At 28.0% G+C, this 17,168-nt stretch overlaps 1 protein-coding gene across 2 annotated transcripts; it reads right to left on the bottom strand.

Moving 5' to 3' along the window:
- Window positions 1-288: 288 nt before the first annotated feature.
- LOC114274502 (patatin-like protein 5) lies at window positions 289-13,809 on the bottom strand. 2 transcript variants are annotated; one of them, XM_028216447.2, is made up of 7 exons: window positions 13,618-13,809; window positions 12,581-12,981; window positions 9,959-10,217; window positions 7,908-8,051; window positions 2,779-3,057; window positions 1,339-1,511; window positions 289-631 (listed from the first exon to the last, which is right to left on the bottom strand). In XM_028216447.2, the coding sequence occupies exons 1-7, from the start codon at window positions 13,756-13,758 to the stop codon at window positions 505-507; spliced, it is 1,524 nt and encodes a 507-aa protein (XP_028072248.2). In that variant the 5' UTR covers window positions 13,759-13,809; the 3' UTR covers window positions 289-504. The 2 variants fall into 2 exon arrangements, with proteins under 2 accessions (XP_028072248.2, XP_082743990.1); XM_082887864.1 differs by lacking the exon at window positions 1,339-1,511.
- Window positions 13,810-17,168: the final 3,359 nt, after the last annotated feature.

The following is a 17,168-nucleotide window of genomic DNA, read 5'->3' as shown; positions in this document are numbered from 1 at the left end:
GTGAAATAAATATCATATATTTTTTTTTTATGAAACTAATTCAAGACTGATTACATAACATATAATAAAATAATACAAACTAATTCAGGATAAATAATCTTCATGAAGATTTTTCATGATACCCTTATTTATTTATTTTTTTCACGCACCAAAACAACTTCATTTTGGTGCAATACAAGAAAAACTTACAGAGGACGTGAAAGATCTTGGAGAAGGGGGAAAACAAAACAAAAAAAAAACTCAACTGTCAAGCAGCAAGGATTTGGAACACGATTAAACAAGAGATAATTAATTGAAAGTTGTACTTTATTGATTATATAAGAAAGGATAGAACATTACAACGAAGAGCAACAATTTATCACACACTTATTTTTACACATTCACTTGGAGAGATTATGCCTCTCTTATTTTTGTTCTGAAATCAAGGGTAAAAGAAAAAAATGAAAATATAATATAGATATAGGTGGTGAACCTTTTTTTATGAGCAGTGGTTTTGGTTCCAAATTAAATGAATCCAACACCACGAAATCCAAAGAACACTAACACTAGAAAACAGATAATCACCATCACATGGTAATACTTCCTGTAAAACTCGCGCCTTCTCCTTTCATAATAGAGTCTTTCAGCAAATCTGCAAAGGAGTAAGTAGATTTTGTATGTTAATGGAAAATAAAGTAAATTTATGACATACATATTTGTTATCGTTTGCTATTTACTATGTGATGTGGCACTATTCACCTTGTTTTATTTCAATTTTTAGAATTTAATTTTTTGAAAATGAAGTTTTTTATTTCTTATTTTTAGTAAATTTTTTTTAATATATTAAGGACATTCAAAAAGTAAAAAAAAAAAAATTAAAACTATTAGAAAAATACGAAAAATAAAAAATAAAAAGATTTTCTAATTTTCATTTTTTAATTTCAGTCGTCTAGTTGAGATAGATCTCCCTGAAATAAAAATTGACAAAGTAAAAAAAAATGCTAAACACAAAAATAAACCTGGAAAAAAAAAATGCTTATAAGATGGGTGGCAATTTTTTCTTTATAAATGTTTTGGGAGGTTAATTAAAAGCTGATTTTTTGAATTTTCTTTATAAAAAAAAAAAAGTATAAAAAAGTAGACAAATGATGCGATTCAAAAAAAAAAAAAAAAATTGTTTTTAACCGGATTGTCAAAATAGTACTGAGCTTTTCATTGGCCCGACTAAGAAAAATTCACGAAGTAACCAATAAATTCAGGACTAATGTTATTAATTAGAAATATTTATTTATTATATATATTCAACTTGGTTAATCAAATATGTATGTTTTGCTGTAGTATTTGATAAATAAATCTTACCTCTTGAGCTTACATTCGATTTTGAGGGGAGCAACGTCTTCACGTGTGTTTTTAAGTAAGCCAGTTTCCGAGTCATGATCGTGAATAAGCTTATCAGCAATTTCTTTTAGCATATTAAGATTCTTTTCACTGGCATTGTTGAGCTCCATCTCATCATGCTTCATGTCATATCGCTGATAGTTCCATTTTCTAATTATTAGTATGTATTTATAATTTTATATTAGGTATGTATTTATAATTTTATAGTATATGTTAATTATTTCAATTCAAGCAATACATGTTTTTCTATTAGTAACAGTGACTGTAACTGTGACCGTGACTATCACCGTGACATCATTTTATATTATGTTACTGGTCGATAAAAATCCATAAATAAAATCAAATTAAATGCAAAGTATGACATCATCTTATATTATATCACATCTCATTAATATATATATATATATATATATATATATATATATATTTTTGATGAGATCTTTCAAGACTAAAATAACTTGAAAAGATAAAAAGAAATTAAAAATAATAATTTTTTAATTCTTGCCAAACAAGTAAGATTTCCTTACAAAAAATAAATAAACAAAAAGACTTTTGTTTTTTTTCTTTTGTCACCTAAATCAGTTGAAATTAAATTTAAAAAAAAAAACAATTTTATTTAATAGTGAGAAGTTTACTGTTATTTAGCAAGCACATTGAGAGAATTACTCCATCCATACCACTATCTACCATTTTATAGGCCCTACTTTGAACTATAACAATAATTTGAATCGTTTATCTTATAAATTTTATAATGAAAATCATTTGTGTAAAAAAATAATTTATCAGATATCAATGTTTAAATTACATTTTATTTTATAAATAGATGATTTAGGTTTGAACTCATAGTATACATCTATTTTTAAAAATAAAATGTAATTTGTTTATATATTTTTTTACGACTCAACAAAAAGCTTAGGAGGAGGGGAGGCTACCCCACTCCAGGACTAGGGAAAACGTTACGCAATATTGCCCATCAACAAAGGATTACCGGCAGAGGGACTCGAACCTAAAACAAATAGGCGAAGGGAACGAGCCTTACCAACTGAACCAACCTTTGTTGCTAATTTATTTATATATTTACTCATACTCAATGAAACTAATTTTTTTATAAAAACATACTAGAGACTCTAAAATTTTATCAATATTTCTATTAAATGTTATACACGAATGTGAAACTCATACCATGAAGATATCACGTGAGTCTCACATTCATTGATAAAAATATTATTAAAACTTTTGAAATTTTTAATATTATTTTTTTTTTTAAATGTAATTCATCTTTATTATGAAACTTGTAAAGATGAACAATTTATTAAATTATCAATGTAATACTAAAATTACTGCACAAAATAAAATATAAAAAGATTGAGTGATTCCTGCAAAGAGAGAACAAATACATACCTGAATTCGCAGATAATTGTGGCGAGTATTATGTTTACCAAGAATGAATGAAGTGGTGACATCTATAATATCATCGGACGCTCCGAACATCACTTCCAACAACTTTGGTAGTCTCGTAAAACCCGGGAGGAGCCAATCCGCGGCACTCTCGAGTGAAATAGTGCTGTCTCCATCATCAACAGCCTTTTCCTTGCCCGTACCAAGGGATAGAATTAGATAATTACTATAGTCACGTGGATTTCCAAATAGCTGTGCTGCTTCTTGTATAGCAAGAAGTGTCTACACACACAATAAATTAATTAATTAAAAAATAAAAAGAAAAACACATACAGGCATAGCACCTGTTTGGTGTAATTACGTGTTTATATATATATATATATATATTGCAAGGACCAAAAAAAAAAAAAGTTTTAGTTTAAGGTTTTGATATTAAGATTTTTTTAAGATAAAAAAAAAAATATAACATTTTCATAGTAGTTGAGGATTTCAATGTTTTCATAGAAAAATTTAAGCATAAAGAAATTTTGAAACTCTTTAAAGAGAAATTTCTCTAATAATTTATTGAGAGATCTTAACTAACAAAAAAAAATATATTAGACCTCTACTACTATCAAAAATTGAAAAGGGATATTTCACTAATTTTTTCAAAAAAGTTTTTTTAAGGCCCCTGATATTAAAATTTTATAAGATAGATGACATAAAATATTTTCATAGTAATTAGGGTCACTCAATATTTTCATAGAGAAAATCGACTTAGAAAAATTTCACTCCGACATAGAAAAATTTCAATTTTCTTAGAGAAATTTTTCTGATTTCACCAAGAAATATTGAAATTTCTCTGGAATAATTACAGAAATTTTTTTTATCAAGGGACCTTAACTAATAAAAAAAAAAAGTATCTTGGATCTCTCTTACTACACAAAGTTAGAGAATGATATTTCACTAATTTTTCCAATATAATAGCTAACTCATTCTATTCAATTATTTATCGTATATATAATCACATCCTTCACAACACTATATATGATCTTATCATATATTAATATAATTTTATTCTCACAATCCTATTAATAATCTTATCGTATCTTATCTCATAAATTTTCATGTGTAACAATACAAAAAATATATATAATATTACAACAAAATAATATTTTATAAAATTAAATTAAATTATTTATATATATATAGATATATATTATATTTAGAAATATGTTGCAATGTATGTATTATAAAATAATAATATTAATTTTATCATGATATAAAATAGAGCACAAATAAATATATAATAATTTTAATTGAATTATTTATGTATATATCTATGTATATATATGTATACATACATATATATATACAATTATTTACAAAATATATTACGAAATATGCAGTGTAATTTTCATTCTGTTAAGCTATGAAAGTGTAGTTTAAATATATATATATATATATATATGATACTCTTGTACTTAATTTCAACACAATAAAATAAATATTCATTATTTAATTTAAAAAATAATGATTAAATTGGAGGAAAAAAAAAGTCATTTAAGATTCAAGAGTGATTCTAATTTTTATTTTGGATAATCTTAACCTTATAATTCTATAAAGTGTTATTTAAACAAATATATATAATAATTTTATGTCAATTATTTGTGTATATTTTAATAATCTTACCACTATCGTGCTATAAAAATGTAACTGAAATAAATATATAATGATTTTATATGATATTAAATGATAACATAGTAAAATAACACTCAATTTGACATTAGTAATAAAAGTTAAATTGAAAAGAGAAATAATAACATACAATTAAAAGTGATTCTAAATACTTATTTTTTTATTCAATTAGAAATAAAAATAAAAAAAGTAGGAACGGAAGTTATAAAAAAAATTATTTTAAAAAATCAAATATAAATGTTGCGGTTAGATTAAGGAAAAAATAGATAGATTAATTATGTTGAGTATTAATTTTTCTTTAATATCTATTTTAAAAATGTTTGTACTTTTTGGGTGAATAAAACTATTTATACATATTGTATATAATTATATAAGTATATAAAGTTTAAATTAAATATAAATTTTTTCTAATAAACAATTTCATGTTAAATAGGAAACTCAATATAAATTAATAATAAAATATTAAAAAAATGGACAAAAAGATAAGAAATATATTTAATTTTAATATAAAAATTAAATACTTGAATAAAAGTGAAATTATTTTAGTACGTATAATTATTTTAAATTTTATTTATGAATTGTTTAGATTAATTAGAAGTCTTTTAATTATTAGATTTTAGAAATAATTAAGTATAAGTGTATGTTACATGGCCCTTAAAAAAAAAAAAATACAGAAGAGATGCCACATAGGGGAGAGAGAAAAAAAATTAGGATAAACACCACCTTTATATATATATATATATATATATTTATCTATTAAGACGTTGTTTGTCATAACTTAAAAATGTCAAAAGTTAAAAAGTCACTATTCTATTTAAGTCACATCATTTTATTTAAATCACATCACTTCTTTACCACATCACTTCAAACCCAACTCATATTTAACCCATATTTCATAAAAAATCAAAAAATACATTTATTTAGATCATCCCAAACCAGTCCTAAGTATAAATTAATATTACGAGATCAAAAAGATAGACAAAAATATATATATATATATATATATATAAATTTTTTTAAAATTTAATCTGTGTGATACACATAATTAAGCATATTTTGTCTTATTTATTTATTTGTATATCGAGATAATTTTTTTTCAAATATCGTAATAATTAAATTATAGTTATATATATGAAAAATAAGTATTTTTCAAATAGAATCTATATAAAACTAGTTATTACAATTGAAATTGAGTTTGTGTTTTATGTGTAAATGGAAAAGACATGTTGATGTAAATTTTTTTCTTTATAAAAAGTAAACCTTTAGAATGTGTCACTAACCAAGACAAAAACGTTACCTTTAATTATATATACACACACGCGCATATATATGATGTGTAATTTCATTTATGAACCACAAATTGTTATAACTCTCCAAAAAATAGAGAGAATCACACAAAAAATAATAAATAAATAAATAAAATAAAACCTATAAAATGGTTATTTTAAACATATGTATACTTATATTGAGTTTAATGACTAAATTACTTATTTTTTTCATCAATTTTACTTAACGAAAATAGACAAATGGTTCAAATTGAAAACAAACCAAAAATTTAGAGTTTAAATTGATAAAATTAAAAGTTCAGGGTTTATTTTGTAATAAAGATCAAATCCAAGGTTTTTATTTTTTAAAATTTTTTCTGAAAAAATATGTAACATTACCACAAAATACGTAACATACACTACAAAAACACATAAAAAATACATATAATATACACCCTTAAAGGCAGTGACACAAAGACTAAGGGAGTCACGTGCCTCCCCTGAATTTTTCAAATTTTTTTTTTACATATGTATATAAATAAAATTTTAAACAAAAATAATATTTAGAATAAAATATCAAGGCCATTTTTAAATTTATGAAAACAATAGTGATTGTTTTATTTAAAATAAAGTGACTACAACAAATTATATTTTTATGTATAAAAATTTTGTGAAAAAATCTCAATATCAAAGTATTATCCATCATTATTGATATGTAAATATAATTAATCTCACTATATATATGTAAAAATTATTAGAGTGCTAGTTATATTTGCATGTGGAGTTCACCCTTCATATGTTGTTTTACTATTGGTTGGTAATATCATATGTCAATCATGACGTGATATTACCATTATATGAAATTTTTACTCAAATTTTGTAAAAAATTTATTTTTCTTACCATTATATAATTTATTTTACGACTTAAATATATGACTTTTTTACATTGCCAATAGTACACTAGTTACATGTAATAGTTTCTTTTCGATTTACTCGAAATTAATTGTAAAATTTTATATGAAATACTTTTGTAACAATTTATTTAATTTTTTATGCTTAATATTAATTCAAAAATTATTATTATCTTCTTATTGTTGGTTATGAAGGGAAAAAAATAAAACTGTAATTAATAATAAGTGTCCCTCTTGATTTAATTTTCTAACTCTGCCGCTGAGCATCTCCAATGGTAGTAGGCATTTTACCTATCTAAATATTACTATAAAGTGTATATTTTATTTTGCCTATCAACGATTTCATGTTTCTGCCCCAACCATGCTCTTTATTTTAGTTATTCATCCAAATACTATTAACTTTATAGAATGCCACGTCAGCAACAAAGATGGAGGGAAATAATCTTAATGATTAAATACATTTTGCCTAGCCTTGAAGGCTAGCTACATGTAGCTAGTGAATGTGAGTTGAGCCAAAATGCCTAAGCATATGCCTAGTGCATTGGAGTTGAAAAAAATGAGTCACATTAGGCATTTTGACTAACAAGCATCATATGCCTAGTGGGTTGGAGATGCTTATGTATTATAAAATTTTTCATCAACATAACCTACATAGTGGTGTTTTGAAAAGTTAGTAAAAAGTTGACTTTTTGACTTTTTTAATAATTTTTTTTTGGCAAAAAACAGGATTGTTTTGGATAAAAAAGTTGACTTTTTTGACTTAAAAAAAAGTTAAAAAAGACAAAAAAACTGACTTTTTACTAATCTTCTCAAAGCGCCCCCACGGCAACACATAACATAATGACTAAAAAAAAAAAACAAAACAAAAAGGGTAAAATAGTAATTTCCAGCGGGACGTACGAAAAGTGCACCCCTCTTTAATAATATGGATAGAAAAATAATTTAAATATAAAAATTTAATTATTGACAAATGTAACTTTACGTTTTGATTACAAGTTTTTATTTTTAATATTTCCTCCGTTTCAAATAATAATTCTTTATGGAATCTAACTTTTGTAATATAATTATTGCACCGGTAATGTTCCATGTATTAATGAATGTCCATAATAATATATTAACTAATGTTATGACCTTACTTATTATACAAATTATATATAACTAAAACATTTAAAATAAACTAATATGTTAGGATAATAAAAAATGAATAAAGGCTTAATATTTTAATACGAAAGAAACAAGTCAAAAAGAATCATTAAAAAAACATAAGAAAGAATGTTACCGGATTGTTAGCCACGACACCACCATCAACGAGCGTGTATTCATTGCTCCCGACTTTAAATGTTTTGGGCCTAAAATAAACAGGTGCAGAAGCCGAGCCGACAACTACGTCTGTCAATTTTAAATCAAGGTTTCCTTCCGTAGCCTGTATTGATTTACATGCGTTAGTAGCCGCGAAAGAAGTGTGCAGAATTTTAAGAAGGAAAATGTTTAAAATTTTCAAAAAGTAATTATAATTCTATTCACAATGATGTGATAGAATCAGGTTGACAAAAATTAAAATAGAGGGACCAATTGAGCAATGGTTTGGTATTACATTACTGAAAACAAATCATAATGTCATATATAACCATATGTTCAAGATCTGTGAATAGATTTGGTTTGCTTAGGGTTTGGTCTTCTTGTTGAATTTGGTGGGATTAGATTGTTGTTTTGGATTTTTTGCACTGTTTGGATGCTAAGAAAATGAGGTAAAAAAGAGTTTTGTTATCATTTTCAACACTCTCTTTCTCTAGATTTCGGGGCTCCAGATCTCTTCGCTTTGGCTCTGCCTTACAAACGAACCCTTCCAAGTTGACTCAAGATCTTTTCCCTTGATGTCAATCCAAAACCTTAACATCCTTCTCTCTCTCTCTCTCTCTCTCTCTCTATATATATATATATATATATATATGTATATGTATATGCATTATAGATTTCTTGTGATTTTGTAGCTAGGTTGAAAAGAACTTCTGCAAGTTTGCACAGAAAGGCATGACTCCATCACTGATCGGAGTCATTCTTCGTGACTCTCACTTATTACTCAGATTAAGAAACCATAAACACACACAGAGAGAGAGAGAGAGAGAGACATGTTGATCGAATAGCTCCGAAGCCAAAGATCTGTCTCAAATCCTCCCAGCCAAAACCCCAATCCCGACCCAAATTCATCTTCCAATTTGAAAAGATCTGTGTTATTGACAGATCTATCAATAACGATCTGTTTAATTTTTTTGATCTCAGATTTGAATTTTTTATTGTTTTTAATCTTGGCAGTGGGGTTGTTATTATATTTATTTAAACTTGTTTTTATTTTTGCTTTTGCTTTTGCTTTTGTTTTTGTTTTTGTTATGAAGAAGACAATATTGAACAGATCACAGAACAGATTTGTTTGAAGTGAAAATAGTTTTCCAATATGGTCCTGAGTTCTTCAATCAATGAAAAAATAAAAACATTTGTTGTTGTTGTTGAACAGATTTGAACAAATAAAAAAATCAACAAAAAGAATTTATGAAAAAAATTAAACAAGTAATAAAATTTGGACAGATAAATTTAAACAGATAAGCAAAAAAAAATGAGCAGATAATAAAATTTGAATAGATATTTAAATAGATAAAGTAAAAAAATTAAACAGATAGAAAACTATTTAAACAAATAGTTAAAAAAATTCAATAGATAGATAAGGGACAAAATTAGTAATAAAATGTCTTCCAAAATAATAAAGAACTTCTTACCAAACTATTTTATTAACGCTGTGTTGGTTAGGAGATTTGAGGAGGGAATTGGAAAGGAAAAAGGAAAAGTTCGGTGAAATGTGAATAAAATATACTTACATTTCACCTAGTTTCACATACCTTTTTCCTTTCCTTTTCTAAATCTCTCCCCAAATCTCCCAACCAAACACAGCATAAAGATGGACCTCTTACTAATATAAAATATTTATTAGACTTTAATGTCTTATATTCTATTTAGGATAACATTATAACTGACAGTTTCGTATAGAAAAGAGTTACAAATTAATGGCATCTTGTCAAAATAATTATGAACTTATGAAAAAAATTACTGACTTTAATTATTAATAGTTGATAAAGTATTCCACTAATTGATTTTTATTTTTTAAATACACCAAATATATTAAACTGAAAACATATGATATTTATAAAAAAAATCTTTAAATACCAAAAATATAAATTATGCACAATTTTTTTTTTTTGGTGGTATTATTTTAAATATTTTTTTTAAGTAAATAAAAAAATTAATCAAAACTAAACAAGATGGATGTAAGTTACGCACCAGGCGTGTAGTGAAGACAGCTGGATGCAGTGTACGGAGATCATAAGTTGGGATAACAACATTGGTTAATGTGTCCTTCAACCGAGTTTCTTTTCCCAACACCTCTGTAGCTTCTTCCTCAAGGTTACGCGCATCGTGCCAAGGCATTAATGCTTTTTCTTCAAAAGCTTTAAATGCTTCTTTACCAGCTGCACGTACTTCTTCAACACCAGCTACAATTGCGTGAACTACTTTACCCAAAATTGAAGGGCTATCCGTTCTGTTCAATCCAAAATAATAACCAAAAAATGAAATTCTACCCGTTCTGTTCAATCCAAAATAATAATAATAATAATAATAATAAATGCATTAAACTTTTTCTCAATATCTTATTTCCTCTCTAATCTGTTAGTTATAAAAGTAGCAGCTCGTCGTATAGGAAACTGTCCAAGGATGGATTAAGTGGTATGGAAAAGGTGACGGGCGACCGCAATTTTAAAAATTTTAAATGTCATCCTAAAATTATAAAAATTTATATTTCTAAATATATTTTCAAACCCCATAAAAATAATCTTAGATCCGTCCAGTAGTTGTCCAAGGCCCTACATGGATAGAGCCCCACTTAGGGTTGGTTTGGGATCCACTAAAAAAAGACAAAAAATTAAAAAATTATTCAAAAAATTAAAAAGTTATCACTATTAATCAAAAAATATATATAAAAAAATTAATATATAAATATTAAATAATAATTCAACTTTTCGGCCCATCAGTCAAAACCTACTGCCGTGAAAGGGAAGGAAAATTTATTTTATAAGCATTCACTAAGTGACATTGGAAAAGTTGGGCCCGTGCAGGCTCACCATGGGTCCTTTTTTTATAATTCGAACAATTTCAATATGTAGAACTTGTCTAGTATTATATGCCTGTAAAAAATCACGTCTACCGGATATCGCTAACAACATGATCAAATCAGTTTTGTATAAAAAATGAATAGTGTTATAGTTAATAGTTGACAAAAAAAACTAATACGATCAGATAGCCATCGATATCCAATCAACGTGATTTTTTACAAGCATATAGTACTCGATGAATTCTACACAATAACGGTTCCGATTAGTAAAACGGGACCCGTGGTGACCCACATAGGCCGAACAGAACCGACCAACTTATGCCCGAAAAGTAGAGAATAAATCCCCTACACACCCCACTACAGCGCTGCTTCCAACCGTACGGCCTACACCATTACTTTATTCCTTATACACTTATTTATACAATTTTTTAATACACATTTTTTTTTATAAAAAGTCAAAAAGTTAATCCAAACATCCATATTTTTTTCTCAACTTTTTAGTCAAAAAAGACAAAAAGTGCACTTATTTAGGACACCCCAAACAACCCCTTATATATATATGCTGTCGTTTGGGAAGTGGGTTGACTTTTTAACTTTTTAACTTTTTTGGCTATTTTAGCCTGAGCTAAAAAGTTTAGTTTGGGAAAGACTTTTTGACTTTTTTGACTTTTTTTATGAGAGAATAGTGTAATGATTATGGGTTGAATGTGATGTTTTGCTTGTTGTGATTAAAATAGCCGATTTTATTTTTTTGCGGCTATTTTAGCCCCAAACCCACTTCCCAAACAATATATATTAATGTTTGATGATCACATTGTACACCGCCAAAAAAAATAAAATAAAATTATAATTGATATATTAAAAGATTAGATTCATATTATTGACAATATTTATAACAGTAACATCAGTACAAAATAAAGTAAAATAAAAGAAAATAATTTTTTTTTTTTGAAAATTATACTTAAGTTTAAATATATATTACAAGAAAAATTAAATGAATTAGCTATAATATATTCACCCAAAAAATAAAAGATATTCTATAATATTAATTAAAAATGATTTGTTCAAAAAACTTGATAACATTAAGCCTCCTCTTTGTAATTTAAAATTTGGATAAATTAAAAATACGCTCATTAAAATTTACTGAAAATACGAATTATCTTTTATAGCTTTGAAAATTACAAATAACTCAGTGTCAGATTTTTTATTTAACAAAACTAACAGAAAAAAATAAAATTTCGACTTACTCTTCTATACAATAATAAAATTATCTGAATTATTAATTAAAATATCTTTTTGATATATCTAAAAACAGTTAATTAACTTGATGATTTATTAATAAAATAAGTTATTTGTTATGGAATTAGAAACTTGAAGGAGCGTGCTGTAATTTCTAAAATCACAGGGGACAATCTATATTTTAAGCAAATTTCAAGGAATATATATGTTGTTTATCCTTAAAATTTTAAATAAATAAAATCAAAAAGAAAAATAATTCATAAAATCAAAAAGAAAAATAATTCATCCATTGAATTTGAGTTTGACCGAATCGCCTGGATTTGTGCCTACCGGTCGACCGTCTAGACGACCACCCAGACGACTAGTGCAATCCTTGTCAACCGTGGTTGTGACCCTTGTCAACCACGGCTATCACCCTTATTGCCAGATGATCGGCTGGACAACTAACCAATTGACCACCCGGATGACCAGAATGCACAAATTTAGGTGATTCAAGCAAACCAAAATTACTCAAACAAAAATAAAAAGGTTAGATTTGGTTTTTTGTTTTTTACTTGTCCTTGGCATCGTGGATTTCGGGCTCCTTCTTGTCGCCTTGGTGAGGGTTACCACTGGGGACTGTTGTCTTCTTCTTGTCACCTTGGTCATGTTCACCATTGGAGACCGAGGGGTCCTTCTTGTCACTTTGGTCAGGCTTATACTTCCCAAAGATTTTGGGAGTAGTATGGCAGAGTAAATCAACAATTTTTTTTGCTGTGTGAGGTCGTGATCTGCCATGATCAATTGGTTCGGTAGAATTGGGAGCTGGAGCTGGAGATGATGCTGATGATGTGCCTAGTTGTTGGGCATTAGTTGTTGATTGTGCAGCAAGCATAGCTGTGATAAGCGCTCCTGCACTTGTCCCCGCCATTACGTCAAAGTAGTCTACAAGCCTTACATCCTCCTTTTCCAGAGTCTATATGTAATCACAAAATTACACACACATATTATGATGAGTAGTAGTGTTTTTTGCTTCATAAGTGGGAAAAAAAAATTGGTTATGCTAATTTGATTGCGCGTTTGGATTTGATAAGTCTATTTTGTGACCGATTTCAGTTATTTAAATCATTCCCTTTTTAGAACTCGATGATTAGAATATTTATGTAAAAAATTAAGATGATTAGATATCGATAATTATATATGTTTGAATCATATTTGTTTTAAAAAAAAAAATAGATGAAAAATATAATTTCAAGAATAGTAATTCATTTTTTATAATACAAATCTAATTTCAAACATATAGTAGTTATCAATGTATGATCATTTTAATTTTTTACATGCATATTCTACTTAACAAGCCGTAAAAAGTAAATAGTTTAGATCACCAAAATCGATTCTAATTTAGCTTACTAAACCCAAATGCTCTCTCAAATTAAAATGATCAATTTGAAAGAAACTAAACTCAAAAATATAAATAAAAAATAATATTAACCGTAATTTTTGTACAAATTTGACTTAGATATATACTTGAGGAGAAAAAAAAGTTATTAACTCCATATATGTGTGTTATTATGCTATAGAAAGTACAAAACAATGTTAATGTAAACCAAACCTTAAGTTCATTCTCGAGGAATTCAAGGACTTTTGCAGGGATAAGACCCCTAACACCGCCTCCATCAATGCTAAGAATGGTGATTTTTCTGCGACTAAATAAGTAACCCATTATTTTTATGCAGCTAAATAGGTTACTCATTATTTGCAGCGTGACTTATTATTGGATTGTGAATTTAGATTTTGATGATTAAATTAAAACAACACATGAGGTCTATTTATAATGTTGAGTTTGCAACGCACCTCAAGCAAACAAATATTTAGACTTCACCAAAAAGAAAAGCATGTCCAAATGTGGAAGCAACTTTTGATCTTATTCTTTGTCCAGTCATCCTCTCCACATTTAAGAAAAGCACCTGTCGTTATACACGAGGAGAAAAAAATATATACTTAACTAATTACACTTTTAATGCTTATAAATTTTTATTTTTTTCTTTTTTTCTTTTATAAAACAAAATAATGACTTTGAAACTACTCTTGGATTGCGATCCTGGGACATTGCTGTTATGGGTTCACTACCATTCTCTGATTTTTTATATCTTATTATTTTAAATTACAAAGTTTGATCATTATACTTTAAATCTAATTTCAATTTAGTCTTTTTAGTCTAGTTGGAGATTAAAATTAATAAATTTTTTTTATACTTGTTAGTCCTTTAAGGTGCACATATAAAAAAAATTATTGAAAATCTAAACAGAATGACCACATTATTTAAATTGAAACTATCACTACAAAATATTAAGGTTTTAGAGACTAAAATTTAGAGACAATTATTTTTTAGGAACTAAATAATTTTGTTGCGAAAACTGTCATTATTATATTTTTAGCAACAAAAATTGGACATTAGTGATGAATTATTATCCTTTTGGGGCCAAATTTTCTTTCTCAAAAAATAAATCATTTTGAGTCCAAATTATTTTGTCCCTAAAAGTTTATTTATTAGTGACATTTTTAAAATTTTCTCTCTAAAAGTTTTGTTTTTGACTTTCTGGGATGACATTTTAGCGACTATCCTCATGACGATGAAAATTGGTCCCTAAATGTCTTTTACAATAAAATTTTCATTTTTAGAAACCAAAACATTTGATTTCTAAAACTCTTATATGTTGTAATGTATAAAGACCATAGTGAAAAGTATAATTAATTTTTTTATGTTAATAAATTAAGTTAACGGTTTATTTATAAACTCGGATCTTAAATATTTTCTAAGAACATTGACAACTTGAGCAATAATTACATAATTAGTTCTGTATTTTACATAACTGTACGGGGAGGAAATAATTCTCCTCGTATAATCCTGTTGACCAAGTCCACGCTCCTCCGTACGACGTCGCTTTGTCACCTGAAAACACAAACGTGAGCTAGCCGGCGGGTGTGTGCCGGAAACCTCTCCGATGCCTAAGTCAGAAAACTTGACAAATAGACAAAGCTCTAAGTTCTCAGAAAAATTGTGTTCAATTACCTCCTCCAAGGTGATGCTTGTGAGCTTTTATAAGTTTCATATGGCACAATCCTAGTAGGACTTGTATTTCTCCGTGTAGAGTCCTCCTAGGATTCATACTCTTAAGGATAATGCTTATCCTTTCACATCCTCCCCCACTGCTTAAACCAAGTGGGATGGTTTTCTCCATAGCCGAACTACCACACGGCCGAAATAACACTGGCTATGCTGAGCCACAAAGAAGGCCGAACTATCCTTAGCTCGGTCTTCTCCTTTAACTCATTACTTCGGCTGCCCCTGTTCAACCTTGGTGTGCTTAGATCAAACTTCCAAGTAACAAGTTTTGACCGACCTAACCAGATTGTGTTACGACCGGACTAATTCTGAAACCGGTCTTCCCAGAACATACTGCGACCGGATTAACTCTAAGACCGGCCCTACTCCGAGTTGTCTCTGGACCGGAGTAGCCTTACTCTTCCTTGGGCCGAAGTAACTATCTCTTCTTGAGCCGGAATAAACTCACCTCCTTGGGCCGAAGTAACTTTGTCTCCCCTAGGCCGGAGTAACCTTGCCCTCTAGGCCGGAGTATTCCGTACGGCCTTTTTACCTAGTCCTCTGCGTTTTGGGCCTCAAAACCCAACTCGAAGCTCGGCCCAATTTTCCCAAAAATTACCCTCTCAATAACCATGTTACCTTTCATTTTATTTTATTTTTTTAATTTATATAAGTGCAACCAAAAAAAAAAGAATTTACTTGGAAGTGAGAGGTGTATTCATGAATGGTGATATAAACTTTGTAACGCCCCAAAATAAATTATAATAAATCATCCATAACAAAATCTAAATCAGAGTAGAAAGTCCTTCCAATACATAAGACTCAATTGTACAAAAGAGTGATACATGCGAACATACATTCATAAGACTTAATCTTGAATTTATGACATGTGCCAACATCAAAATGTGAAATAAAAGTTATATAACTGAAATGCCTTGAAGGCTACAACTATCCTAGACTGTGCTTGGTTACATCGACATAGATCTATATCCAATACAAATAAAGCCCTGGGTTTACACAAACTAATTACAACAAAGTAAACAAAATGAAGCTCTTGCTCCAATCCTCCCAAGCTACTTCCTTGGCAGACGCATCTCACTAACACCTGAAAATAGTTTTCCCATATAAGGTAAGCCAAAACCTAGTAAAAATAATCCAACACAATATATAAATCTTAACAAAGATATAAGGGTGAAATGCATATGCAATACTCATGTCAAAATGTTTTGCATTTCTTTCTCAAAACTATGTCATGCTCAGTTTATATCACAATTCTCAATTCATATTCTTTACAATAGAAAACAAGGGGAATTCTTAACCGGTACAACTTTTCACAGATATTTTGTCTACAGGAAACCATCAAACGACACTCATGTAAACGTAGCCTATACAAGCACTACTATTTCCATTTTACGGATATTTCCTCCGTGGAAATCGACACCCATGTATATGCACGTTTTTTGGGACTTTCACCCTAGACACATAGACCAACTTGATTTAGTGATACACACCTCTTTCCAACGTTTACCCCTTTTTCTCAAAATCATATACATTTTCAATGTATTAAATAAGCTACAATATTCAATGCACATGGATAAGAAATTAGTTTTAGTTCACCTAATTCTAATGAAATTTCTACAACACTCATAACTATTCTCCACCGATACCCCAAAATAGATATATCTAGTAAATAGAAAATTTCAATAATAATACACATTATCATCATTTCCAAGATGTGAGCGATATAACATATCTAACTTCGCAATCATCATCAATATCCTCCATCACCATCATCAAGACATGAGCGGTATTACAAAACTAACATCATCCTTTAATATTTTTCCAACACAAGTCAAACCCATGGTTTTAGAGCAAACCTTGTTTTCTTTCAAAATCTTCTTTTAGTAGAGAAAGACATCATTCCAATTACATAAAACCCAACATCATTTTCATTATCTTTACAAGATCAACATTTAAGATTTCTAGGGCAAAATCCCCTTTTTCTTTACAAATCATATCCAAAGGTAAAAATCCATCATTTCATCATAGGTCAACAA

Source organism: Camellia sinensis, chromosome 9, assembly GCF_055761805.1.
Source record: "Camellia sinensis isolate YWXY chromosome 9, ASM5576180v1, whole genome shotgun sequence".
Taxonomy (NCBI): domain Eukaryota; kingdom Viridiplantae; phylum Streptophyta; class Magnoliopsida; order Ericales; family Theaceae; genus Camellia; species Camellia sinensis.
The sequence above is the reverse complement of the archived record's forward strand: the minus strand, read 5'-3'. Positions and strand labels throughout refer to the sequence as shown.